We start from the raw sequence: 25,911 nt of genomic DNA, 5'->3' as shown, positions 1-25,911 counted from the left end.
CTCTCTTCCTTGAAAGTAGTGCCTGAGCTTCCTGGATGCGGTGATCAGTGCAAACGCAAATTTTTCTAAGTTGGGGTATCTGGTCTCCGCATCTTTGAGGACTTGGCTGACATAGTAGACAGGCTTCTGTTGCCCGGCTTCTTCCCTGATTAAGGCTGCCCCGACGGCAAGGGGACCGGCTGACAGGTATAGGTAGAGAGGTTCTCCGGGTAAGGCTTTTGTCAGGATTGGGGGTTTGGACAGGTATGCTTTGATCTCATCAAGGGCTTTCTGGCAATCCGGGCTCCATTCTACTAATTTCTGGTTTTTTGCCCCTTTTAACAACTCAAAGAATGGTAGGCATCTTTCAGCGAGTTTGGAGACAAACCTTCGGAGTGCCGCTAAGGACCCTGCTAGCTTTTGGACCTCCCTCTGAGTCCGAGGTGGTTGCATCTCTTGTATAGCTTTGATCTTCTCCGGGTTGGCTTCGATACCCCGGTTGCTTACCATAAAACCCAAAAACTTTCCAGCCTCTACTCCGAAGGTGCACTTGTCCGGGTTGAGCTTTAGCTTAGTCCTTCTCATGTTCTCAAAACATTCTTTGAGATCAGAAATGTGACCCGGGACCGAAGTGGATTTGGAGATGATGTCGTCGACGTAGCACTCCAAATTCCTTCCAAGTTGATCTTTGAAGATTTCATTCATGGCTTTCTGATATGTGGACCCGGCGTTCCTTAACCCGAAAGGCATCAGTTTGTAGGCATACACTGCCCGGTGGGTTATGAAGGCTGTTTTGGCTATGTCTGCTGGGTTCATCTTCACCTGGTTGTACCCGGAGAAGGCATCCATAAAGCTTAACATCAGGTGTCCTGATGTGGCATCAATAAGCTGGTCTATGCTTGGTAAAGGATAAGGGTCCTTCGGGCATGCCGCATTCAGATCTGTGTAGTCAGCACACATCCTCCATTTTCCGTTTGCTTTCTTTACCATGACTACATTAGCTAGCCACTCCGGGTATTTGATCTCGCAGATGATATCCGCCTTCATCAATTTGCCAACTTCCTCATCTATTGCCTTCTGCCTTTCTGGTGCGAAATTTCTTCGTTTTTGTTTGACTGGTTTCTTCTTGGGGTCCACATCCAGGCTGTGCATTGCTAGTGACTCGTCCAACCCGGGCATGTCGTCCGGGCTCCAGGCAAAAACATCTGCGTAGCTCCGAAGTAATTGGATGAGTTCTTCTTTAAAAACGGTATCCAAGCCTTTTCCAATTTTGATTTTTCTTGTCGGGTTGTCTTTTTCGATCAGGACCGACTCGGTCTCTACCGCAGCTTCAACCTTGGTTAGTTCTTGTGCCGAGATCATCTGCTGGATCCGGGCGTCAGTGTTTTTTTCCACAAAATCTTGAGCGGAGCTCACGGTTGCTTTTTGGTTGCTTTGTTCGGGATCAGGGTTGGTTGCTCCCGGGTTATGACTACCCGGGTCAAGATCGATGACCTGGACTTCACCCTTAGGGTTTGTTCTCGGGTAGGGTCGATGCTTCTTGTTACTTCTCTGTTTTTGGAAAACGGTGGCCTTTCTCTTGTTGTCCAGGTGTGTTTCCGCCATGACCAAGGCTTGGCTGTAACACATCCCAGCTGTTGCCGAATCTCCTCTGACTTCCCCCACCCCGAACGGGGTTGGGAATTTGAACTTTAGGTGTGGGATGGAAGTAATAGCTTCGATCTTGTTCAGACCTGGGCGACCGATGATCACGTTGTAAGGGGAGGGTGTATCCGTCACATAGAATTTGATAGTGTGGGTGACTTGGTTCGGGAGAGTTCCGAATCGGACCGGGAGATAAAGTGTTCCAAGGACTGGGACAATGCTGTTCCCGAATCCATATAAAGGATCCTCCCTGTAGTCGTTTATCCGGATGCTTCCTAGTTCCATCCGATCCATGGTGTGTTTGAACAGAATGTTGGCTGAAGAGCCGTTGTCTACCAGGATCCTCCTCACTTCATTTTCGGCCATGTCAAGGGTTACCACTAAGGCTTGATTGTGACCCCGGGTAACACCCTCGAAGTCCTTGCTGCTGAAGGAAATGACTTGTTCGGGGAAGGCCTGGATGGACATGACTTCTTGACAGGAGTCCGGGCTGGGAGGAGGGGAACAGGATCCGCCCAGTACCACGTTGACAATGTTCTTTTGTTTCCCCGATCCCTCTCCCTTGTTTGCTGTGTTCCGGGCTATGTATTGCCCCATGTTGCCTTTGCTGATTTGCTCTTCAATGAAATATTTGAGGGATATGCAGTTTTCTGTTTTGTGACCGTGGGTGCCATGATAGTCACAATGTCTGTTAGCAGGTCTGCTCTCTGGAGGAGTCTGCATAGGTTTTGGTGGGTAGTAGAAGGGTTTGTCTCTGATTTCTTTGAGTATGTCCTCTCGGGATCTGTTTAGGGGGGTCCATTCGGGCTCTGGTTTTGGTTCCCTGGTTGCTTTGTTTGGACCGGGGTCACTCCTGGACCCGGATCCCTGTTGGCTGGTCCTCTTGGAACCTGATTGCTGGATGAAGTTTGTCTGTCTGTCGGGTTTGAATTTTTTATCCTGGTGATATTCTTTCCGGGGTCTATCTTCGACTTGTTTTCCTTTCGAACTGCCCTGTCGGGTCATCCTCATTGCTTGGAGTACATCGGTCTCCTTAATGAATTTTGCGGCCATGGCATAGGCAGCTGCCAGGCTTTGGGGCTCTCTGTTGATCAATTCGACCACATATCTCTCATTTTGTTCCGGGTCCAGGTTCCTCCGGAATATGCTCAGAGCCTCACGCTCATCCAGGTTGGAAATTTTGTTGATTGCTTCCTGGAAACGTTTCATGTAGTCCGAGAGTGCCTCATTGTCATATTGGCGAACCGTTTCCAGGTGACACATATGGAGTTCGTGTGTCTTGTTTGCTCGAAACCTTCTGAGGAAGGCTTCCCTGAAATCTTTCCAGGACCCGATGCTCCGGGAGGGGATCCGGCTGAACCATCTCTGTGCCCCTCCCTTGAATGTGGAAGCGAAGAAACGGCACTTGGTCAGATCATTGTAGTAGTAGATCTGGGCTATCTGTTCGAAGTAGTGCAGGTGTTCTTCCGGGTCTCCCAGTCCATTGAAGGATTCAAAGTTGTAGTGTTTCATGCCCTTTTGTCGGGGTATGGATTCCAAGGAGTGGCTGAAGGGAGTCAGGGTTCCCCCAATTTCAAGCCCGGCATCATTTCCGATTTTCCGGTTGAGTTCATTGATCATGTCTCTGAGGTTGGTTTGCCCCGGTCTCTCATCCTCGTCATCAGAGATGAGCTCGAGTGTTGTTTCCTTCCGGTAGCGCTTGGACCGGGATCCTTTTATCAATTTCTCTTCTTCGAGTTGCATCCGGATGGCAATTTTTTGTTCAAGTTTTTCCTCTTCCTCTTTTCGGATCTGTTCTTTCCTTTCAGCTAAGATTCTTAGCCGGGTTTCCTCACTATCCTTCTGTTTCTTTTTCTTGGCTTTGTCTCCGATCCGGTCGAAGACGGAACCCCGGGATTGACGGCTGTTCCCGGAGTCCTCAGATTCGCCGATGTCCTCAAGTCTGCGGTTGCTTTCCCGGCGATCGTGGTACTGCCGGATGGCTTCAGCCAACTCTAGATTGGTGAGTTGGGACAGGTGGAGGGTGGTGACCGGGACATCGGTGTACTTGTACTGGTTTGCTTCGATCGTGACTCGTGCATCATTGGGGTTGATTGTTTGGTTCTCTTCCGGGTTCACATGTGTGAAAAGAGGTCCTGAGGCATGATCCTGGTTCGGGTTGTCCTGGTCTGTCTGAGGGTTGTCCGGGTTCTGGGGAAGACCCAGGTGGGAGCGTGTTCTTTTTGTCATGGTTTCGAGAACTCACACAGGGTGTATGGTTGCTGTTTAGGTGGCAATGCTTGCAAATAGTATAGATAGTGACAGGGTGACAGAAATAGTGTGTACAGGTAGTCAACTTACTATTTTCAGAAATACTATAAGTAGTGAAGTGACAAAATGTGACCAGGTGTGAGACAAAAGATTTTATGTGCTACAGACAAGATTAGGGTTTTGCTCAGGCAGGGTTTGCTATCATGCACACATCAAGAAAAACCATGGCTGAAGGTTTTGAGGAGCTGGGTGTTTTACGAAAGCTTACTGGTGTGATTTGGACCCCCGTTTCGGGGGTTTGTTGAAGAAGATGAGTCCAGTGGCACCGTGACCACAGGACAGAGGACACCTTCCCCTCCTTCTAGCGCCAAATGATAACGCCAATCTCCGATCCCGGTCCTTCCTCCGCCGTGACTGGTGGTTCCGTGGTGTAGCTGCTGGATGGGAGCCTACAAAACAACGCCGGCGGGGGGGTTTGGCCCCAAAGCGCCTCCGGCGTGAGAGTAAGCGTGGGTTTCGGAAGGATAAAGATAAGAGAAAGTGTTATCTATGTATGGTGGGTGAAGGTGTTTGGCTGGTGGTTGCTGGTGGCTGAGAGTGTTTGAGTATATGCTGAGTGCAAGTGTGTGTATGAATGAGTGTAAAAAGAGTGTAACCCTTAAGCCCTTGGTCCTTGGTCTATTTATAGGCCAAGGATTAGGGTTTAGGGACGCGTACCTGAATCCTGGTCCTACACGTGTAGAGGTTTGATCCCCTACACGTGTCCAGGTGTCAGCGTAGGAGTAGTATTTTGGAATGTTCCTTGGCTTGTCTCTATCGCCAGTAGTTGACCGTTATGTTTGTCCTATTGTATCAGTCTGCGCCTTGTGCAGTAAGTGTCGGCTGGTACATGTTTGGACCCCGGTCGAGGGGTGTGGTTAGAGGGTACCCGGGTCCAATTCCTATCCCGGGTGATGTACTCAAGTAGGGTCCGAGATGCTGTGCTTTTCGAGGACCATGGTCCTAGAGTGGGCCCCGGGTCCGGGGAACCCGGGTCATTCCATATCAGTCCATGTTTTGATAACAAAATTATGTGAAGCGGAATGCTCATTGTTAAAATATATAAGTCGCTTGACTTTTTCTTCATATATTTTTTGACATTTGACGGTATATTAATAAATATCTTTTTTTAAATCACTTTTTATGCGGTCAAGGTCCTAAAAATAGGTGGAAAAAATTCAAGAGACTAATATATTCTAACAGAGGAAATATTAATTAGTTCATTTTGCTTAAAAATTAGATTTTGTATATATAAATAACATGCATATTAGTATATATATCACACACTAACTTTGTAATTTTTAAAAACACTTAATTTGTTTACTAGTCTGTTTAATAACCGCTTAATAGTCCGTTTATTTTCAGAAACGCTTAATCATTCATTTAGTACAAAATTAATCGTTTGATACGTTTTTTTAGAACAATGCTAAAAAAGAGTTAATTGCATTTTGTGGAATTTGAGAAGGTAATGTAAACGGGCTCTCAAAGAAATAAATTTAAATGGGCAACTTGTAGTCGACATCAAATGAGTGATGGTCATTGGTGCCGATCATAGATAATGAAGTCTCTAGGCCGTTTATGTTTGTGTAATGGAAGACAACAAGAGTGTAATTCTAAGTGCTGAATCATATATACGTATATGTAAAAATAACTCGAACAAAACAAGTATGTGATTACAAATGCTCAACTACTTATAACTTAATAGTGATGGAGTTAATTACACTTGATTAGGATTGATCGCTTCACTTTTGTTTTTTTATTAAGTACTCCCTCCGTCCCTCTGATAAGTGTACATATGGGTTGTACACGAAGATTAAGAAAAGTGTATAAAGTAAGTATAAAGTAGTGAGATAAAGTAGTGAGAGGAGGAAGAAAAGTGGGTGAATTAGTGGGTCTCATCAATATATAATTGATAGATTTGAAAAAGTAGTTGAAAGTAGTGGGTAAGTGGGTTTTTTATATTATAAAAATTTGCTATTTTGGGAAAGTTTTGAAATGTATAGAATTAGATGGGACATCCAAAAGAGGAAAGTGTATAGAATTAAATGGGACGGAAGGAGTAATTTATTTCTAGTTAATAAATTTTTTAAACAACGTTGCTTCCCGGATTCGGGTACAACGCGGCATGCATGGCAAGGCATTGTCTAGCAATCGGGACAGATTTTAGGGCATCCTACTGCGAGCACAAGTTATCAAGCAACCTCTTTCAACGAATCGACTCGAGAATGTTTCTTCTTTATGCATGCATGTGGTGGGGTACCAACTTCTCTATTTTATGATCGCTGGTCTTAGAATATAATATGATATTGAATTACTGATGAACACTTCTATCTGTGCGTGTTGTTTTATTGATACTAGCCTTTAACCCCGTGCAAAGCACGGGCGGGTATATGATACGTAATTTATTAATTATAATTTAATTCTTAACACCATTTTATTAGTATTTTAGTATTGATGGATTGGATTTTAGTTAAATTATATTAACCAACTCGTTATATCTTCTAACGGAAATTTAGCTTTCACAATTTATTATCTATCTATAAATATTTTTCTATATTAATATGTGACAGTTTATTATTCAATTTAAATCAAATTTTTCATATTTCATATATCTTCATATGTTACGTAATGGCTCGTGTTTGTAATGAAATAGAATACGTAAGTGTTAAATTTCGAGTAGAATACGTTATAATTAAAAAGTAGCGTCTTTAATTATTTATATGTATTTTAGACAAAAGATATTCAAAATTGTATATTTATAATTAATTATACGTTTATCTATAAGTAATTTTTAATATTAATATATGTTATTAACAGTAGTTTGACCTTTTTTTTTAACTAATTATAATTATATTTTAAAAAGATATTAATATACATAAGGAGTGTTTTTAGTATATGGAACTGTTTAATAGATATCTACTTGTAGACTTTTAGTTTTAGAGGAGAGTACCAAACCAAAATTTTGTACGACTACAAATTATACCTATGTTGGCTTTTTTTCATACATCGTGTTTGTAATGAAATAGAATACGTAAGTGTTAAATTTCGAGTAGAATACGTTATAATTAAAAAGTAGCGTCTTTAATTATTTATATGTATTTTAGACAAAAGATATTCAAAATTGTATATTTATAATTAGTTATACGTTTATCTATAAGTAATTTTTAATATTAATATATGTTATTAACAGTAGTTTGACCTTTTTTTTAACTAATTATAAATTATATTTAAAAAGATATTAATATACATAAGGAGTGTTTTTAGTATATAGAACTGTTTGATAGATATTACTTGTAGACTTTTAGTTTTAGAGGAGAGTACCAAACCAAAATTTTGTACGACTACGAATTATACCTATGTTGGCTTTTTATAGTATTGTATAGATGTTGAGATTGTGGGAGAATTATTCACTTGACATGATATTGAAACTTAGATATGCGGGAAACACATATTCAACTCCTTTTGATCTTCAAATCTATTCTTGTATTTAATTATCGGCGTGAAGGCAAAATTTTAGAATATAATATCATCTTAATAAATGTTCTTTTCGGTATTTTAAGATTTTAGCTGAGTTGGTTACTTAATACAATTAACCGGTTGCAAATAGAAAGTAATGCTTAATAATACCGATAAAAAATTTGTCAGAAATTTTTTATTACAACGATTTTTTTAGTCAAATAAGAATATAATTGATAAATAACAAAAAAATTATAACAATTGGTCAACTCTTTTTTTTTTCCCAATAAATTGGAGATTTTGGAATATTGTTGTTGGTGCATAATATATTTGTTGGCCGTATATGTGGTGACAATTTTAATTCATGCAGCAATTTTTATTTTTTTTGATCAAATGCAGCAAAATTTTAATTTTTGTTTATATGTGTTCGTATTCTTGTAGAGAACATTTTATAACTATAGTATGCATGTACTCGAGCTTTTCTGTTGATGTGGAATTATACTCCTCTGTTTGGTCCGTCACACTAATTAAGTATAGTTTTGTGTGTGTTTTTTATCCCTATATATCTGATCTTCGTCTTGCGTACGATGCTAACACTCATTTAAACATATTTTTATTTGTTCCATTTTAAACGAAGAGTTGATTCGACTAATCTTCTGTTTCATTATTTTTATGATAGACTGTTTACGTGCTCATGACAACCGTCTCTCACGAACCGTTTATATAACACTCATTGTCAGGAGCGTCGGATCTATATTTGAAGGTTCCGGATTGAAGTTTTTTTCTTTTAAATATTCGCGGAAAAGAAAAGCTCTGATCCGCAGAAAATTATAGCGGATCGGTAAAAAACAACGTTTTAATCCAGATCTAAAATATAAATCTAACTGTTTTGAAGCTGTGTGTTGGATAAGGTCTACCCTGCTTATAATTAGTCGATGTTATTCGTAGCCGGCCGAGACCGAGACCGTCCCTGTCCAGGTGATCTCTCCTCAGCGATCCGAGCTTTATATTAGTATTATACAGGTCTTCTATGAACACCTTAAAATTTCAGCTAACCGAAAAAAATATAATAAAAAAACATTAATAATTTTCTAAAAAATATACTTTTCAGATTCTAAAAGTACTATAAAAGTAACTTATTACATTTACTTAAATATGGAATTGTTTGCGCACAAAAATCAATATTGAACGTATAATTTAAAACGAATTATGTAGATTTCGGCTTTTCACTCAGAAGGAATGAAATGAAAATTTTAACCATTTTTATAATCAATTGTATTGGAAATACCGTACAAAATTTATTTCATTCGATCTCATTGAACACAGACTCAGACTTAAAAAACTCTATTGTTGAAAACATACAAATGAATAATTGGGATGTCTTGTCAATGCATCATACCAAATATTGACAACCCCAGACACGGCTGTTCTTTCAGTGTTTTAAGGAAAACAAATTCAACTATGTTAGCTCAAAAATAATAGATTTGGAAATCAAAGTCAGTTCTCCTAACCACTTCTATTAAAGTTATGAAGCAAGTGTGATTAGTCTACCATTAATTTAGTTGATTCATATTCATAAAACAATGCTTCCATTCAATCTAAGTATCTTTTTACGAAGGTCTATGTTAATTGATATATATATATATAGAGTTTTACTCCAATAGAAACCTGCTTAGTCTGGAAACTAAAAACCAAGCTGAAATATCACTAAATCCTAAAGCAGATACCACTAAATTCTTAAACAACCACATCTCCACCTCTATCTCCACCAACCCCACCTCCACATCCGCCATTGCCACCACCTCCGTCGTCACCTCTTCCATAACCACCACCACCTCTATGCCACCCGCCTCCTCCATCCCCATCTCCATTATTTCTCTAACAACACAATCTCCACCTCCATCTTCACCAACCCCATCTTGGTCGCTGCTTCAACCTCATTCAGCCCCGTTCATACTTCTTTCTCCACATCGGCTCAACTTCAAAACGCGGCGGAGCCGCCACTATTCCGGCAACGCTCCAATCCCCTACCTCAAGTCACCCACACCTTCGCTACAATCATCCTTCCTTCATCTCTACCTTCACCTCCACCATCTCCACCACCGTCATCACCATCTGAATCGAAAACGTGAACAGATCTGGAGATTTGAGCAGTTTTTCGAACATACATGGAGATTCTGGGCTGTTTCTGCAAGTTTTAACTAATTCTTGCAACACATATCACTAAATCATAAAGAGAATATCACTAAATTGTACTGCGAATATCACTAACTTGTATTGGTTTCTAGTTTTTATTTTAAAAATGGTTTCTATTTGATCATGAGCCTATATATATATATATATATATATATATATATATATATATATATATATATATATATATATATATATATATTTGGCTTTTTTTATTTTTTTTAACTTTTTGCAAAAATACTTTTGTTTGCTCAAAGATTACAAAAATACTATTTTCTGAATCTTTTTACAAATTTATTATATTGCAACCAAATATAATCAGATGCAACCAAAATCAGCCTACAATGCAATCAAAAGAAACTCCAGTTTATTTCAAAGAAAAAAATGCTTTAGATTACAAACCGTATTAAATTCTTTTACATATAGTCAAGGTTGTAAAAAGTGATAATCAAACTTAATGCATACACGGAACAAAAATTATCAAAAATTAATTGAATTGATCGGAATTAATTAAATGATTATTAATAATCGAAATTTAATCAACTCGACGAGCTACAGAACAAGAAATATTAATCACCAACTTTTAGAACTGAACATATAGTTGATTTCAGTTACAAACAGTATTTTCACGAATATTTTTGAAAAATAGCAAAATCATAAAATAATTAAAAAAATATAGTATTTTCCATAAATTTTCCATATATCTTGTTATGTTAAGTACTAGAATTATGTCTATAAAAAATGTATATAATATAATCATATAATAAGGGATAAGGTACCATGTTACATTAGATGTCACGGTACTAACAATAATAGTTGGTCTTGCACACACTTATGTATATGTGACATAATCATAAGATTATATGTGAATGTAAAAGTTGGCATTATGTAAAATATTTGTCTTGTAACTCTTGTTTCTTTGTTCAGTCCGCACTCATGATATCTTCATCCTTAATTTACTTGATGCATGTCTGAGTTTTTTAATCTTGCACTTGTGTTTGTTCTAATATATTATTTTTAAATTTTGTTTACCATTTGTTCCAAATTTTCAAATATGCATAAAGAGTGTGCCGTGTGTGTCAAAAAACTAGTAACCAGTATATAGTACAAGAGCTATCTTTCATTTGGTATTGGGTGGTTGTGGACTTGTTCTTGATCCAACATGGGTTTTTCAGGAACTGAGTTTGAGGCCAAGGAAAGTGATAATCATGTTGCTGAGATGGATGGTGAGGATGGTTTTGCTTATAAGTTGATTTGAGTTATCAAGAAGTGATTTTTTTGACATTGTGTTGAGATTTATGTTTTTGGGATTTTTTGTGTGCAGATAAGGTGGAGGAGGTGAATGATAGTCCTATTGAGCAAGTGAGGCTGACTGTGCCAATAACAGATGATCCAACATTGCCTTGCTTGACATTCAGAACATGGTTCTTGGGGATCATTTCATGTGGAGTCCTGGCCTTCTTGAATCAGTTTTTCGGGTTTCGACAGAATCCTCTGTACATTTCATCTGTTTCAGCTCAGATTGTGGTTCTTCCACTGGGGAAGCTAATGGCAGCAACTCTGCCAAGGAAACCAGTTAGGTTTCCTGGAACAAGATGGGAGTTTTCACTGAATCCAGGGCCTTTTAACTTGAAAGAGCATGTTCTGATTACTATCTTTGCCAATTCTGGTTCCAATTCTGTGTATGCAGTGGGAATTATCACTATTGTTAAAGCATTTTATCATGGGGAAATTCATCCCATGGCAGCTATGTTGTTAACTCAAACCACTCAGGTGAATTTATAGTTTATGTAATTATTGAAATTTTGAAACTTGAATGGTCAATGATGTTCTTGGATTTGTGTTTTTGCTGGGAATTACAGTTGCTTGGATATGGATGGGCTGGAGTTTTCCGAAAATTTCTAGTTGATTCTCCTTACATGTGGTGGCCTTCTAATCTGGTTCAAGTTTCTCTCTTCAGGTTCTTTCTTGCTCTACTTCTGCAGATCTTATATCTTATCTCTTTCTTTTTTGTATACTAACATGGCTTTTCACAAACTTCTAGAGCATTACATGAAGATGAAAAGAGGCCGAAAAGAGGCTTGACTAGGCTGCAGTTCTTCCTCATGGTTCTTGTGTCAAGCTTCTCATATTACATAGTTCCTAACTACCTGTTTCCCTCTATAACTGCCCTCTCATTTGTGTGCTGGATTTGGAAGGATTCTGTCACAGCACAACAGATTGGCTCCGGCCTTAAGGGACTTGGCATTGGCTCATTCGCGCTTGATTGGTCCACAGTTGCTGGTTTTCTAGGCAGTCCCTTGGCCACGCCTGGATTTGCAATCATGAACATAATGGCTGGTTTCATAATTGTGGTCTACATACTCATACCTATTGCTTACTGGACAGATGCCTATGGTGCAAAGAGATTTCCAATTTACTCTTCTCATGTGTTTGATTCCGAGGGTAATAAATACAACGTATCAACCGTTCTTAACTCCAAAACCTTCAGTTTCAACCAAAAGGGATATGATGATTACAGCCAGATCAATCTCAGCATTTTCTTCGTGTATGCTTATGGCATAAGCTTTGCCACACTGGCCGCCACCTTGTCTCATGTTGCACTCTTCCACGGGAGGTACTTTAGTCTTCTTCGTTAATTTTAGATAGTACTGATATCTAAGTCCTCGTGTTTCATGTGGAATAACTTCCCGGTTGTCATCTGCAGATCGATATGGAAGCAAACAAGAGCATCTGTTCAAGACAAGTTCGGAGATGTGCACACTAGGTTGATGAAGAAGAACTATGATCCTGTCCCTCAATGGTGGTTCTATTCAATTTTGATCATTGTAGTTGCATTATCTCTGCTTGCTTGTGAGGGCTTTGGAAGACAGCTTCAACTACCTTACTGGGGAGTCCTATTGGCAATATCTCTGGCTCTTGTTTTCACCTTGCCAATTGGAGTCATCACAGCTACAACAAACCAAGTATATTTCAAATCATCAAATCTGCAATTCTGTTTATCTACAAATGCTTATTTGCTTAAATATGTCAAATATCTCTGTGCAGCAACCAGGGCTGAATGTCATTACAGAACTTATTATTGGTTACATGTATCCTGGCAAACCTCTTGCCAATGTGGCTTTCAAAACTTATGGCTACATAAGTATGTCACAAGCGATTATGTTCCTCGGTGATTTCAAGCTAGGCCATTACATGAAGATTCCCCCCAAGTCTATGTTCATTGTCCAGGTACAGAATTATAATTCATAGGCTCTTGAAACTGCAGGTACCATAGATGATCAGAGGACTAATTCTTCTGTTAATTTGTTATGCAGTTAGTCGGAACAGTAATAGCATCCTCTATTTACTTTGGAACATCTTGGTGGCTCCTGACAACGATAGAGTTCATCTGTGACCCTACAAAATTGCCTGAAGGAAGCCCGTGGACATGCCCTGGAGACGACGTTTTCTACAATGCCTCCATCATATGGGGAGTTGTTGGTCCTCAGCGTATGTTTGGAAATCTGGGGCTGTACTCAAAGATGAACTACTTCTTTCTGTTTGGCATACTTGCACCATTCCCAGTCTGGATCCTTTCCAAGATATACCCGGAGAAAAAATGGATTCGCCTCATAAACATGCCAATTCTAATATCAGGAGCAGGGGCTATGCCCCCAGCAAGGGCTGTGAACTACATCTGCTGGATCAGTGTGGGACTCTTCTTCAATTTTGTCGTGTACAGACGATACAAAGCCTGGTGGGCTAGGCACAACTATATCCTGTCAGCCGGACTAGATGCTGGAGTTGCATTCATGGCCATTCTCTGCTATTTCACATTGCAGGTTAGAGATATCAATGGAATGAACTGGTGGGGATTGGAATTAGACGATCATTGTCCTCTGGCAAGCTGTCCGACTGCCCCTGGTATAGTCGTCGACGGCTGTCCTGTATTCTAGTGACACTAAAATGGACACTGGCATCATCTGTTTGGTTCCTTGTGTAATGTTGCCATATGTATTGTACCACAGACTCTTATACATACAGACTACAGATACAATTCAAATGTCTGAACATTTCCAGCAACTATTGTCCTGACTGCAGATGGATTCTTTCGAAAGAGAATGATGCCAGTTATAGATTATGAATCTGTTGACTTGTCCTGCTGCTACTGTTTTATATGTCTTTGTTTGTTCAGTTAACAGTTAAGTTGTGTAAGATGCCAGTTGCATTCAAACAGATTATAAGGATCAGATTTTACCACTAGGTCTTGCATATGCTACAATCATAAAAACACACATTCTGAATTGTTAAGAAAACAGTATCCGAATAATCTAAAAGATTCTAACCAGAGGCCTTTTTTGACAACATTTATTCAGGAAGTTGTCCATCCGAATTGTAAACATTTATGCGTCATTTAATTGTATGCGCAATAAATACATTTGCAGCAAAATGCTGAAGCCAATCTGAATATAAAAATAATTCGTAATTGCTTGTGGGGTTTACATCAAACTAACAATGTCAAACAGCTTGTCTGTATAATAATCTGGATGAGTATGATTTGATGGGTCGTGAAAGGCTGATGGAGTTGTCACACCTGCAATGACACCAGCTAGGTCAATATTACAATAAGATTAGTCTAAATCATTTAGCTTCTGAAAATATTAGATGCTAGTGCTGTGTGCAAAATATTGAACGAGGATACCAAAACCAAGTACAAGGAAAGGCTTTCTTAAAAATAATAAAGACTAGCTGCAGAAGTGATCTGGACCTGAAAAAACCAGAAGAGTTTTGCATCCTGCATTTTGTCCAAATAGAATATCAGTATCCAATCTGTCACCCACCATACACATCCTTGAGGTCGAAATCTTAAACCTGCAAAATCATATGCGTAGTAGAAAGGGGTAAGAAGAAAGTTGGAAAAAAAAAAGTGCTCCACTTTGGGCTTATGGTGACACTTCAGCTGATCTGTTTTCAAGACATTCAAATCCTCAACACATTAAAAAATCATAAATTTGAATGGTAATATAGTTTAATCCGACAAAAAAGTATCCTGTTCTGTTTAAATATTATGAATCAAGCCCAAAAGGGGTCATTTTCTTCTCAAAGAAGCAAGAACAAGTCTGAATGACATTCATTGTTTCTAACTTGGTTTCTATATTGCGTTAATGCAACAGGTAGAAACTTTTTGCTGGAAAATAGGTAGAAACTTTTTGCTTACTTTTCTAGCAAAAAGTCCATCATAAAGGTTGCTGGTTTCCCAACTACAACTGGTTCCTTTTCAGTCGCCCCACATATTGCAGCAACCATACATCCAGCACCTGAAATGAGAAGGCAGAGGGGTATAAATATTCCAGTTACAATTTAGCAAAAAAAATAATAATAATATTCCAGTTACGGAGTCCTATGGTGATTCATAAACTATAAGTCAGGAGCTACTGAGCTAGATGACCTGGCCATTCTTGTAGATCAGTCATATGGCCCACAGCATCACGGTTAGTAGCAATAAATAGGCATCCTGGATTCTCACGTATGCAAAGAGTGCCATACCTGAAAATTATCACGACGTCACCAATATACCAAGAATAAAGTACTACAAAACTATTGACATATGACAACAATGGATGAGTTTGCATTTTGCAGTTTTGAGGTTTCAGGAGTTCCTTTATGTTGTGGCATACTGGCACGTGTAACCTGAAAGACATATTCTGTTCATACTATCATTATTAAAACATGGTTCCTTGAGCAGTAATCAGACACTTGCAGCCCACAAACCACCACATTAAACAGTTACCTAGACAAGACACAAAATTAACCTTTTATAGCTTTACTTGCATTCTTGTCTGCCTGATGTTCGAGCAGTATGAGATCATCTCACTTATCCAGATGGTATGTAGTAAGTTTTCATCTTTCCAATAGAGTAATTAGGCTTCCTATTAATAGCAGTCGACTAAGAATTTCTATATTTCCTTGTTAACTTTTTATGTTTACCAAAAGTACTTGTAGAATGAAGCATCAGAAGTTCAAAACAATGAAAGCCATTAAGAAATTCATGAACCATGATAAGAAATTGGATGCTTTTAATTATTATTTACTCATCCAGAAGACAGAATTCATTTTAAATTGTAAAGATGTCTATAATAGTTTAAGAGGCCTGTGAACTAAAAAACACAGTTTCTAGGCTCACCAAGTCGTTATCTATATGTTTTAGAATTTAGATACCAGTACAAGAACAACCTTGACAGAAACTTGAATGCTAAACTAAGCAATCGAAGGGAAGAGGAATGTAGGCTGGTAATCTTACTGAAGCTTGTAATAATTAATATACTGGTCTAATCCAACAACAACAGCTCCGACCTGTAAAAATCAAACATAAAATTATCCTTAATTGCAGGCAGAATAATCTGAAAAAACAAATGAACTAAATGAAATAATTACTTGAAAAGGTATGGCAAGATGTTACATTACACTCTTATCATGCTCGAAGAGAGAATTTGCTTTAAACTCTGCTGTTTTCTTCCCATCTTCCTGAATATTTATGGGAAAATCAGATGTAGTTATAACAACTATTTACAGAAGCAATTACGAAAATTTATGGGCGCGAGCAAAGAAAAGGAGGCCATATATATCACATATATGTGTGTGTGTGTGTGAATTTTCTCGGATATGACTTTATGTGAAATGTCCAAAAGCTAATAAAGCATATTAAATTATGATCTGAAATATAATATAAATCAACAACTGAAAGTATATCAGCCTGTAAAATAGCTGATCTTACAGGGCCACCAATGCCAGTGAAACCAGCAAGCTTCAACTCTTCCAATATGCCCTCTTCACCAATTACATAAACCTGTAACAAAATAAAACAAATCAATAACAAAAAATATCTCGAGGGTGGAGATTAGCATCACCCACTAAAACTGGCAATATAATATCAAATTTGGCCAAGAGAGACTCTAACAGAGAATTTCTCGGACTGAGTAAGTCATTTATATGGCTAAGAAAATGGGAAAAGGGAAACATGCTGATAAATATGAGAATGTTTATAAAATTAGAATCTGTGTCAAGTGGTTGTTCAGTGCCAGAGTGAGTGTACATCTAAAATATTCATGGTCAATGCATGTCATGGAATATAGATCATAGTAATGTAGTATTAGTATGTTGTAGAGTAAAATAAGGTCCACGTGACTTTGTTATACCTTATAAGGCATAATAAGAAGTAGAAGTAGATAAAAAGATGCAAGTGTCCTTTGTTATGCTTATGACATCTGAAATTCTGAATGATATACAAAATATAAAACAGATGAGCTTCTTTTTGCGTCCTTTTGCTGTACTCAGTGAAGACAATACTCAGATGCTAATAATAAGTTAAAACATCAAACTATATAGTAGCAGAAACCTACAATAGAGTTCTTGAGAGCAATGAAGGCAAAACTTGATTAAGAAAATGCGTCATGAAGGGCTCCGAGGATAGCTAATATCCAAACTGGTTTGGTTTCTTCAGCAGCAATATAAATCCATACAAGGCATATAACTGGGGCATAGTTTTGGACTGTATTTCTTGTCCCTATCTATCACAAAACATTGGCTCTCGCCTTCTCGGCTAACATCCCATACTAACATATTGCAGTGTTTCATTAAATAACAGAACACCATCATAACAAATTCAAGATCATATAGCACTTGACAATGAAAAACAATTTGTTGAAGTAGTGAAACTTATAACTTATAAGCATGGGAGTATAGCCAGAAGATCAAAGGAAACAGACCTTTTTGGCTGGAGGAAAGTCAATTAGTTTCAAGTACATAGCAGCAGCAAACGATGAAGAAAATATCTCGTCCTGCAAAATAAATGTACTAGGTAAGTGAAAATGTTCCTGTGAAGTTTCAGAGAAAAAAGGGGGTGCACAATTGAAAACCTGAGTGACAGGAATTCCAAGAGAAAGGAACTTTTTGGCATATTGGCTTCTTGACCTTCTGGAGTTATTAGTAACAAATACTAGCTTCTTTCCCTACATACATAATACCACATTATTGTCTATATTTATAAAACGATGGTCATGTTTGTCTACAGACCTCCAATTTCCAAATACAACGAAATACTCATGAATTTACCATACCATAAATAATCTGCCCATAAAATGCAGTTTATAATTCACTAACAATTCAAAACATAACACTATTCACTAAAAACAAATGTACACTTCAGTATATAGCGAAATTAGCAAAAAGTAGAAAGCAGTACTTTGGATCGAAGCATGTCCAATGCCTCTTTCGAACCATCAATCAGGGTGTCGCCTTTCCATATCACACCTAAATGCATAGGCAGAATAGCATATTACAAAAAGCTCACCTTCTATAAATAAAACCCGAAACACAATTCTTGGTCCGAATTTTTTTTAATTTTTCAGCAAAAATCATGTACATAACCTACTAGCTCTCCTTCACTCCCTTCCAAAAAAAAATTAAAATTAGTATGGACACCTCACAAAATTTCAAGCACTACCCAATTTTTAGAACCCTGTTACAATATTAGTCCTAATTCGAAATCCTGTACATAACCTACTAGTTCTCCTTCACTCCCTTCCAAAAAAAAAAAATTAAAATTAGTTTGGACACCTCGCAAAATTTAAGCACTACCCAATGTTCAGAACCCTGTTACAATATCAGTCCTAGTTCGAAATCCTGGTTCCATCACTCGCGTATTTACATATGACAAGATTATAATGGGAAACAAAAGAATGGATGAAGAGGAAGATATATACCATCACAGTCGAAGAGAAAACAATCAACAGAATCAATGAGATGATTTACATTCCCAGATGAAAGCTTCTCTCCCCTCGCTGCTGCTGCATCATCCATGGTAGGTGTGTGTGAGAGAGATTCTACAGGGGAGGCTCTGCCTTACGAATCTACCCTTTAAAGTATTTTTATTGCAATACACACGTGCTGCTTCACTTGCATTAGAATTGATTCACTTTGTCTGAAAGGAATCCACTACTCCCAACTTTCTGCTTTTGGTCACATGGGATTAGATTATCGATGGCCCAGATACACCGCCGTTTGGCTTAGGTTCTGAGTTCAATTATGTTGATAATTCTGGTAATTTTGACTATAAAATAAAAATGATTTATAAATGATTTATATTTTATAAATAATACTTATTAAAAGGAGTTTTAGAAAGTTAATTAATTGAAAAAAGTATTTCAAATTAACTTTACGTCAATTTCTAACTTATTTTCAAGCTTAAACCAACTTTTTGTTGGGTCGCGCAACACCCGTTAACTCCACGTTAATATGATATTGTCCGCTCTGGGTCTAGTGGCCAAGCCCACACAAATTTGCTTTCGGATTTTTTCCAAAAGACCTCATAGTAACGGAGTACAGCACAAATCTCTTTTATCTTTCCCATATGAAACTTGAGTTAAACCCATTCAACAATTTTTACTTATTAACCAAATATACATTTATCAGTTTGAAATCCTAACCTAAAACCGGTAAACAGGATGTGGATGGGGAGTTACTTATTGATTAATCAGTCCTCGACAAGTGATTATCAAAACCGAAATTTTAAGTGATTTATTAAGTAATTTTAAGTATATATCTTATTGTTTGTTTTTTCGCACATCAATAAGTATAAAACACTTAAATCTATTTAACTATAAAATATTAAAATCAAGATTGTTTTGTCAGCATAATAATAAAAGTTCTCAATTTCAACATCTGCTCCCCCCTTTTCCATCCGCTCAAATTTTTGTTATTTACCATCTCATACAGATTTCTTCTGGGTTTTCTGTTCTTACAAATCCTTCGTTGTTTTATTTCTAAAATCATGGCCTTTTCAAAAAATTACCATTCCTCTTAAATAAATTTTCATTCATTTCTTGGCAATTCTTGAAATGATCATGTTACTATAGTCTTCAAACCGTCCAAAGGCTCAATCTTTATCATCATTCTCTGCAACATTGTGATGTTCCACCATCTTTCTTGATAGACATATGTACAATCTTGCATGTATCTCCCTCTTGCATTTTGTATAAATTGCATGCAAGATAAGCCTTGAGTCAAGTTCATCATGCATTTGAAAATGAAGCTTCTAGTTCGTGTTATCGAAGCTAGAAACATACCTGCATTGGATTCATATGGCTTTAGTTGTCCATTTGTAAAGCTAAAACTAGGAAAACAGAAGTATAAAACTAAAGCTGTGAAGAAATCTGTGAATCCTACATGGTGTGAAGAGTTTTCTTTTCGTGTCGATGACTTGAAGGAGGAGCTCAAGGTGTATTTGTTGGATGAAGACAGGTTCTGCAGATATGATTTTGTTGGCATTGTTAAATTGCCCCTTTCTCGGATTTTTGATGGGGAGGGGCAGTCATTAAGCACTACATGGTACACCCTGAAAACTGAGAATAAAAAGTCCAAGATTAAGGAATGTGGTAAGCCTTCATTTTTCTCTTATCAAATGCATAACTTGTATTTTGTGAGTGGTGGGTGTCAATTTTTGTTTGTGATTATACAGTGGCGGAACCAGAAGTGATGGCCTAGGATTCGTCTTCAGCTGACCTTAAAATTTATAAAAATAAGTGATTTTTTTGAAGCCTTCTTGGAAGTATTTACAATTGCTCACACTCCTAATGTGTAAAGTTTTACTGATTCAGAGTAGAATCTTACATGGGTTTTATTGACTGGATTTGCTTATCACATGATTTTTATATATTTTTAGTTTCTTGGGATTTTTTTTTTTTGAATTGATAGTTGCCTCCCAACAGATATAGACTTTGAATCTATGTTTTTATATGTTTAAACAGGTGAAATTCGTCTTAGTCTATGTCTCTCACGAAACAACTCTCTTGTGGAATTTCCAACTCTTACAAGCAGTCTTGAGGAAATGCCAACTCTTACAAGCAGTTCATCTGCAAAATCTTTAAATAGCTTAAATAGCCTGCCTTCTTCATTCAAATTTGACGAAATCTTCCCTGTCAAGGAGGAGCAGTCACAAAAACACCATAAACAATCATCATTTGATGGCATACTTGGTCCAATCTTTAATAGACATCATGATGCATCCAACAAACACCATGATGCCGTCTCTAAAAGCTCATCCGCTAGAACCACTAGTAAATTTAATGATACATCAGAGCTACCTGAAGCTGGCAATGCAGAGGCTCATGGGGAAATGTCTGAAGAGCCATCATCATCTGGTTCTTTTGAAGAAATGATGAAAACCATGGAAACTAGAGATCAAGAAAGAGAAATGCCAAACAATCTTGCTGGAGGGGTAGTTCTAGACCAAATTTATGCAATTGCTTCGTCTGACCTGAACACTCTACTCTTTTCGCAAGAAGCAACTATTTTTAAATCTTTAGCGGATGTACAGAAAACTACAGAACTGCAGATAGGTCCTTGGAAATTTGAAAACGGCGGGGAGACCCTTAAAAGAGTAATGAGTAGTGTAAAAGCTGCAACTAAATTAGTTAAGGCCTTGAAAGCCACTGAGGAGCAGACTTACTTAAAAGCGGATGGGAAAAGTTTTGCAGTTTTAAGTAGTGTAAGCACTCCAGATGCTCCTTACGGATCCTGCTTTAGGGCAGAAGTGCTTTACAACATCAGTCGAGGGCCTGAACTTCCTTCAGGAGAACAATCGTCTCAACTTGTTATATCATGGCGGATGAATTTTGTGCAGAGTACTATGATGAAGGGTATGATAGAAAATGGTGCAAGACAAGGTATAAAGGATAGCTTTGAGCAGTTTGCCACAGTATTAGCTCAGAATGTAAATCCAGCTGATACAAAGAACAATGTTTCTGGAAAGGAACAAGCATTGGCATCTCTAGATCTGGAGCCCCAATCAGATTGGAAATTAGCAATCCATTATCTTAATAACTATACGGTTATAACCACCATCATTGTGGGATTGTATGTGCTAATCCACCTGTTAGGCAATGGTAGAACAGGGCTCGAGATTGTTGGGCTAGACTTGCCGGATTCTTTTTGTGAAGTGATTGTGTCTGGAGTATTAGTTCTTCAAGGAGAACGGCTGGTGGCACTCGTATCGCGTTTCATACAGGCAAGAGCACATAAAGGTTGGCCATATTACCATACTGTCTTTTTCACTAAGTAGCATATTACCATGCTGTCTTTTTCACTAAGTAGCATATATGTGATTGTCTCTTACTAGTTTTCCGTGAAGTAAATCATCACTTGGTAAATAAAATATAGTTTCAGGTAAGTAATATTGCAAGGACTATATACCTTTTACCAGGAAGTGGAAACAGTGATGAAGGATCTAGTTACAGTTCTGTCTATTCTTTTTTTTTTATTATTATTTGAAATTAAAGGTGAATTTTCTGAAGAGGTTGTTGCAATCTTGACCGTTTTGTACCTGATATCTTGTGTACATTTTTCATCGATATAGGTGACCATGGTATCACAGCAGCGGGAGAAGGGTGGTCTCTAACTGTTGTCCTACTAGAAGGAATTAATTTGGCAGCAATTAGGTTGTCTGATCCGTATGTGGTGTTCAGCTGCAATGGTAAAACCAGATCCAGTTCAATTAAGTTTCAGAAATCTGATCCTCGATGGAATGGTTAGTTATAAGTTTTTATCAGGTCTAGTAAATCTTTACCTTGCTGTTTTAATATAGTTTGATGGCCTTATAGCTTTTATAGCTTCCAAAATTGTGACTGATGTTTTGCTGGACCATGTTATATTGCAGAAGTATTTGAATTTGATGCGATGAATGAGCCTCCATCTGTGCTGGATGCGGATGTTTATGATTTTTATGGGCCGTCTGATGAATCCAAATCCCTGGGACATGCTGAAATTAATTTTGTAAAAAGTAAGGTATCAGAACTATCTGATGTGTGGGTTCCTGTTGAAGGGAAGTTGGCTCAGGCATGTCAGCCAAAATTGCATCTAAAAATTTTCCTGAATGATACAAGGGGTAGTGACGTCGTTAAAGATTATCTAAGTAAGATGGAAAGAGAAGTGGGGAAGAAGGTAAAAAGCTATATATAGTCTGCTATAAATTTCAGATATTAAGGACTATGTTCATCTTTATTTAGCCTACCCTATTAATTTTCTTCATGTATTTTGAATAGATGAAATTGCGGTCTCCTCAAACAAATTTAGCATTTCAGAAACTGTTCAAACTCCCAACAGAAGAATTTCTAATCAATGACTTCACATGTCAATTGAAACGAAAAATGCCTCTGCAGGTACTGTAAAGTAGTCGCGTTGTTCTGTTTAAGTGTCAGAAGATGATGCAATGATTTGTTGACTGATGCATTGACTGTATAGTAAAACCCAGACATGTATAATGCTAAATGTGTATGCTATTGTTTATATAAGATGAATGATGCACGTTTCATATTTTCTGTTTTCTTCGATGGATGATTCTTATAATTTATTGGCAACACAATTGTACATTTTATGCAGGGTCGTCTGTTTTTGTCTGCAAGAATAGTCGGATTTCATTCTGATCTTTTTGGACATAAGACGAAATTCTTATTTCTCTGGGAAGACATAGAAACCATTGAGGTGTTCCCACCTACTTTTTCATCGATAGTTAGTCCAATTATTGTCATGACTCTACGGCTTGGCAGGGGTCTTGATGCAAAACATGGAGCAAAAACTCATGACGCTGAAGGCAGACTGAAGTTCCATTTTCAATCTTTCGTGTCTTATAATGTGGCATACAGGTAAGGAATTCACCCCAGGGGTACAAGAACATTATCATCATAAATTATGATGTTTCCTAGATATCCTCATATTGTTACTTGTCTATTTCATATTCCACAATATAAGATGAAGATGAATTTTGATCCCCCTCCCCTCCCTAAAATTACCTTCCCCCTTCCCAGTAAATTTGAAGAAACCATATTGAGGGTCGCATTCTAGAGAGAACGAAGCACAAGCCTATATATAATATATATGGTTAATGTTTCATTTATATTAATTACTTGCGATCCACTAACAATTTTTTCCTTGGGCAGTACCACCAACCAGGACGATAGCTTTATGTAGAAACTAAAAGATTTAGAGTTCTTTATTTTAAAGAATTATAGTAGCAAGTTGATTCTGTGAGCTTTTCTCAATTCTAGACCAAATAAAGGCCACTTATTAATAGACGCGTATCAATTAGAAGAATCTATGAGTTTTCTTCTTTATTCTCGTGGGACACTTAAATGCACCACAGGCAAGGCTGGCAAGCCCCACCAATTTATTTACGGACTATACTTGTTTTTATGTCGCTATGGGTCCTTGAAGATATGAAATGCAATATATTTGTTGTATAATGTTTTTGTTAATTGTCATCCAAGTCATGAACATCTCTAGAAGAAAATACATTGAATTATTTGTAATAAATAGGATAATTAAGGCACTATGGAAGGCAAAATCTTTAACACCAGTGCAGAAGGTACAAATAGCTCAAGAGGAAGATGGAGCTAAAGATCTCCATATAATTGAAGAAGAATCTGTTGGCAAACCTATTCAAGCATCTGAAGAAGATTCGGACACAAAATCCCATCAAAGCGAGGAGAATGGTTCATTTTTTGGCCTTGGGGACGTTGGCCTGTCCTTATTTTATTATTCTGTTATTCCAGTTCCTGTAAGTGCTTTCCCCTTTCTCTCTCGCCTGTATTTGTACATTATAATGCATTTATGTGCCTACATATTTTCTTGAAATCGCGGGCCTGCTAGGTGAAGACATCAGTAGTAGGACAATAACAGGCAGCAATTTTGTCCAGGCCAATATGTGAGAATTGGAAACTTGGATGCACCTGTTGCTATAATTAAATCAGAATGATAAACAAGTGAATCAGATAACCATTTAAACATACCAAGTATTACTGTAATTTATGGTATTCCAAACCACCTAAATAAATATGATAACCACTAATCAGTCTAAGTTTAACTCTTAATGATATTGAAAAATTCAGTGAATATATGGGTAATGGAGTTGCCTTAGTGATTTAATGCATGTAAATTTGCAGAGGCACTATTTGTCTAAATTTTTTTAAAATTTGTATCTTAATGAACCATAGGATATATGATTTAAAATTTGAATAGTATTTACTTAGTTGTAAAAATTCGTCCATGTGACAGTAATACTAGAACAACAAAAATTAGAAATAATACTACCCTCAAAATACAGAATAAGAATAAAAACATCTCCTTTCCACCTCTCTGTTTCTCCCTAATACCGTGTCCAAATGCATCCTCAAATGTTAGCTAGTATGATTTTTATGTATGACCAGGTTGCAATCAATATTTTCACTGGATCGAGGTATACATGCCAATATTGAGTACAAAATTTATCCTTTGTTGATGGTTTTCAGATTAAGTCTGTTATGGAATTATTCAGTGGTAATGAATTGGAGCAGAAGGCTATGGAAACAGCTGGTTGTCTTAATTATGCTCATAGTCCCTGGCACTCTGACAAGGCAGATGTATACGTGAGGACTGTCTATTATAGATCAAAACAAATTTCCCAGTACAAAGGAGAGGTGACAAGCACTCAACAAAAGTCTCGCCTTACTGATAAAGATGGCTGGCTCATTGAAGAAGTCATGACATTCCACGGCATCTCACTTGGTGATTATTTCAATGTATGAGTTCCAATAAATCAAATAACCTTTTGACCATAGAGAAGATGTTCATTTCTTGATGGGCATGTCATGTCTTCTAAATATTGCAGGTTCACCTAAGATACAACATTGAGGATTTTCCCTCCAAATCCATGGGTTGCAATGTTCAAGCGTTTCTCGGTATTTCATGGTTAAAAAGAAGTAGACAAAAGAACAGGTTCACAAAGAGCATTATTTCAAATATGCAAGAGCGTCTTAAGGTCATGTTCAGTGTAGTTGAGATGGAGTATGCATCGAAAAAGTAGATTTGTGATTTTCCAGGTTAGTGTTCCCATCCAGATTGAAGCTTGTTTTAGGATTCAGGAGCTCATTATTTAGTTGTGGGCATGGGTGAATTATAATGCATCATCTTTTCAGTCTTGATGTCTTTGGCCTGTTGGAATGCCCTTCAGCATTTGTAATGTCGTGTATTGTGTAAGATGGCAGAGCAGAGCATGTGGTGGTTTTTGCAGAACTGTAATATTACTGTTTCAGAATGCCTCGGAGTTTCATACTTTCACATTTGTAAATATAATTGTATTTGCTCTTTCAGTTTCAAGGTGTTTACACATTCATTTCTTTTGGTCCATAGTCTGGTGTAACCATTGTACATGCGACTGATCTCTTGTTGTAATGTGAATTCAGATGTCTGACAATTCACACGGTTCAAGTTATTTGGATTAGGATTATAGTAAAGAAGACATTCTCAACTTGCAAGATATGCTCATAAAGAAGATATGCT

General features: G+C 37.5%; 3 protein-coding genes across 6 annotated transcripts; 2 read left to right on the top strand and 1 right to left on the bottom strand.

The window, feature by feature from the left end:
- The first annotated feature begins 10,572 nt into the window (after window positions 1–10,572).
- On the top strand, window positions 10,573–13,803 carry LOC108202799 (oligopeptide transporter 1). Of its 2 annotated transcripts, XM_064084380.1 has the most exons (8): window positions 10,573–10,787; window positions 10,886–11,334; window positions 11,424–11,521; window positions 11,606–12,178; window positions 12,269–12,463; window positions 12,512–12,527; window positions 12,610–12,792; window positions 12,879–13,705. In XM_064084380.1, exons 1-8 carry the CDS (start codon window positions 10,724–10,726, stop codon window positions 13,497–13,499), a joined length of 2,199 nt encoding a protein of 732 aa, XP_063940450.1. In that variant the 5' UTR covers window positions 10,573–10,723; the 3' UTR covers window positions 13,500–13,705. The 2 variants fall into 2 exon arrangements, with proteins under 2 accessions (XP_063940450.1, XP_017226826.1); XM_017371337.2 differs by having other exon boundaries at window positions 12,269–12,527; window positions 12,879–13,803.
- Window positions 13,804–13,870: 67 nt separating this feature from the next.
- On the bottom strand, window positions 13,871–18,600 carry LOC108202800 (phosphoglycolate phosphatase 2). The gene is made up of 11 exons (XM_064084381.1): window positions 18,306–18,600; window positions 17,786–17,853; window positions 17,460–17,552; window positions 17,310–17,381; window positions 16,319–16,390; window positions 16,009–16,068; window positions 15,845–15,897; window positions 14,993–15,090; window positions 14,762–14,861; window positions 14,312–14,415; window positions 13,871–14,137 (listed from the first exon to the last, which is right to left on the bottom strand). Exons 1-11 carry the CDS (start codon window positions 18,400–18,402, stop codon window positions 14,043–14,045), a joined length of 912 nt encoding a protein of 303 aa, XP_063940451.1. The 5' UTR covers window positions 18,403–18,600; the 3' UTR covers window positions 13,871–14,042.
- A 1,027-nt stretch (window positions 18,601–19,627) lies between these two features.
- Window positions 19,628–25,728, top strand: LOC108201939 (C2 and GRAM domain-containing protein At1g03370). Of its 3 annotated transcripts, none has more exons than XM_064084100.1 (9): window positions 19,628–19,976; window positions 20,349–21,623; window positions 21,956–22,126; window positions 22,256–22,539; window positions 22,641–22,757; window positions 22,978–23,240; window positions 23,911–24,151; window positions 24,882–25,151; window positions 25,241–25,728. In XM_064084100.1, the coding sequence occupies exons 1-9, from the start codon at window positions 19,628–19,630 to the stop codon at window positions 25,433–25,435; spliced, it is 3,165 nt and encodes a 1,054-aa protein (XP_063940170.1). In that variant the 3' UTR covers window positions 25,436–25,728. The 3 variants fall into 3 exon arrangements, with proteins under 3 accessions (XP_063940170.1, XP_063940168.1, XP_063940169.1); XM_064084098.1 differs by lacking the exon at window positions 19,628–19,976 and having other exon boundaries at window positions 20,364–21,623; window positions 25,241–25,451; window positions 25,548–25,728; XM_064084099.1 differs by lacking the exon at window positions 19,628–19,976 and having other exon boundaries at window positions 20,365–21,623; window positions 22,256–22,353; window positions 22,513–22,539.
- The last annotated feature ends 183 nt before the right edge of the window (window positions 25,729–25,911 follow it).

The sequence above is a fragment of the Daucus carota genome, chromosome 9 (assembly GCF_001625215.2).
Source record: "Daucus carota subsp. sativus chromosome 9, DH1 v3.0, whole genome shotgun sequence".
Lineage (NCBI taxonomy): Eukaryota > Viridiplantae > Streptophyta > Magnoliopsida > Apiales > Apiaceae > Daucus > Daucus carota.
Note: the sequence above shows the minus strand (reverse complement) of the source record. Positions and strands in the feature narration are given on the sequence as shown.

Excerpts from the sequence above, each read along its gene's own strand:
- LOC108202799 (XM_017371337.2), top strand. The coding sequence starts at position 10,724 with ATGGGTTTTTCAGGAACTGAGTTTGAGGCCAAGGAAAGTGATAATCAT. Across the intron at positions 10,788-10,885 it reads TCATGTTGCTGAGATGGATG|ATAAGGTGGAGGAGGTGAAT; the intron begins GTGAGGATGGTT and ends TTTTGTGTGCAG. Across the intron at positions 11,335-11,423 it reads TGTTAACTCAAACCACTCAG|TTGCTTGGATATGGATGGGC; the intron begins GTGAATTTATAG and ends TGGGAATTACAG.
- LOC108202800 (XM_064084381.1), bottom strand. The coding sequence starts at position 18,402 with ATGGATGATGCAGCAGCAGCGAGGGGAGAGAAGCTTTCATCTGGGAAT. Across the intron at positions 17,382-17,459 it reads TTGGAATTCCTGTCACTCAG|GACGAGATATTTTCTTCATC; the intron begins GTTTTCAATTGT and ends TTTATTTTGCAG. Across the intron at positions 15,091-15,844 it reads ATTAATTATTACAAGCTTCA|GTATGGCACTCTTTGCATAC; the intron begins GTAAGATTACCA and ends GATAATTTTCAG.
- LOC108201939 (XM_064084100.1), top strand. The coding sequence starts at position 19,628 with ATGAAGCTTCTAGTTCGTGTTATCGAAGCTAGAAACATACCTGCATTG. Across the intron at positions 19,977-20,348 it reads GTCCAAGATTAAGGAATGTG|GTGAAATTCGTCTTAGTCTA; the intron begins GTAAGCCTTCAT and ends ATGTTTAAACAG. Across the intron at positions 22,758-22,977 it reads AACGAAAAATGCCTCTGCAG|GGTCGTCTGTTTTTGTCTGC; the intron begins GTACTGTAAAGT and ends CATTTTATGCAG.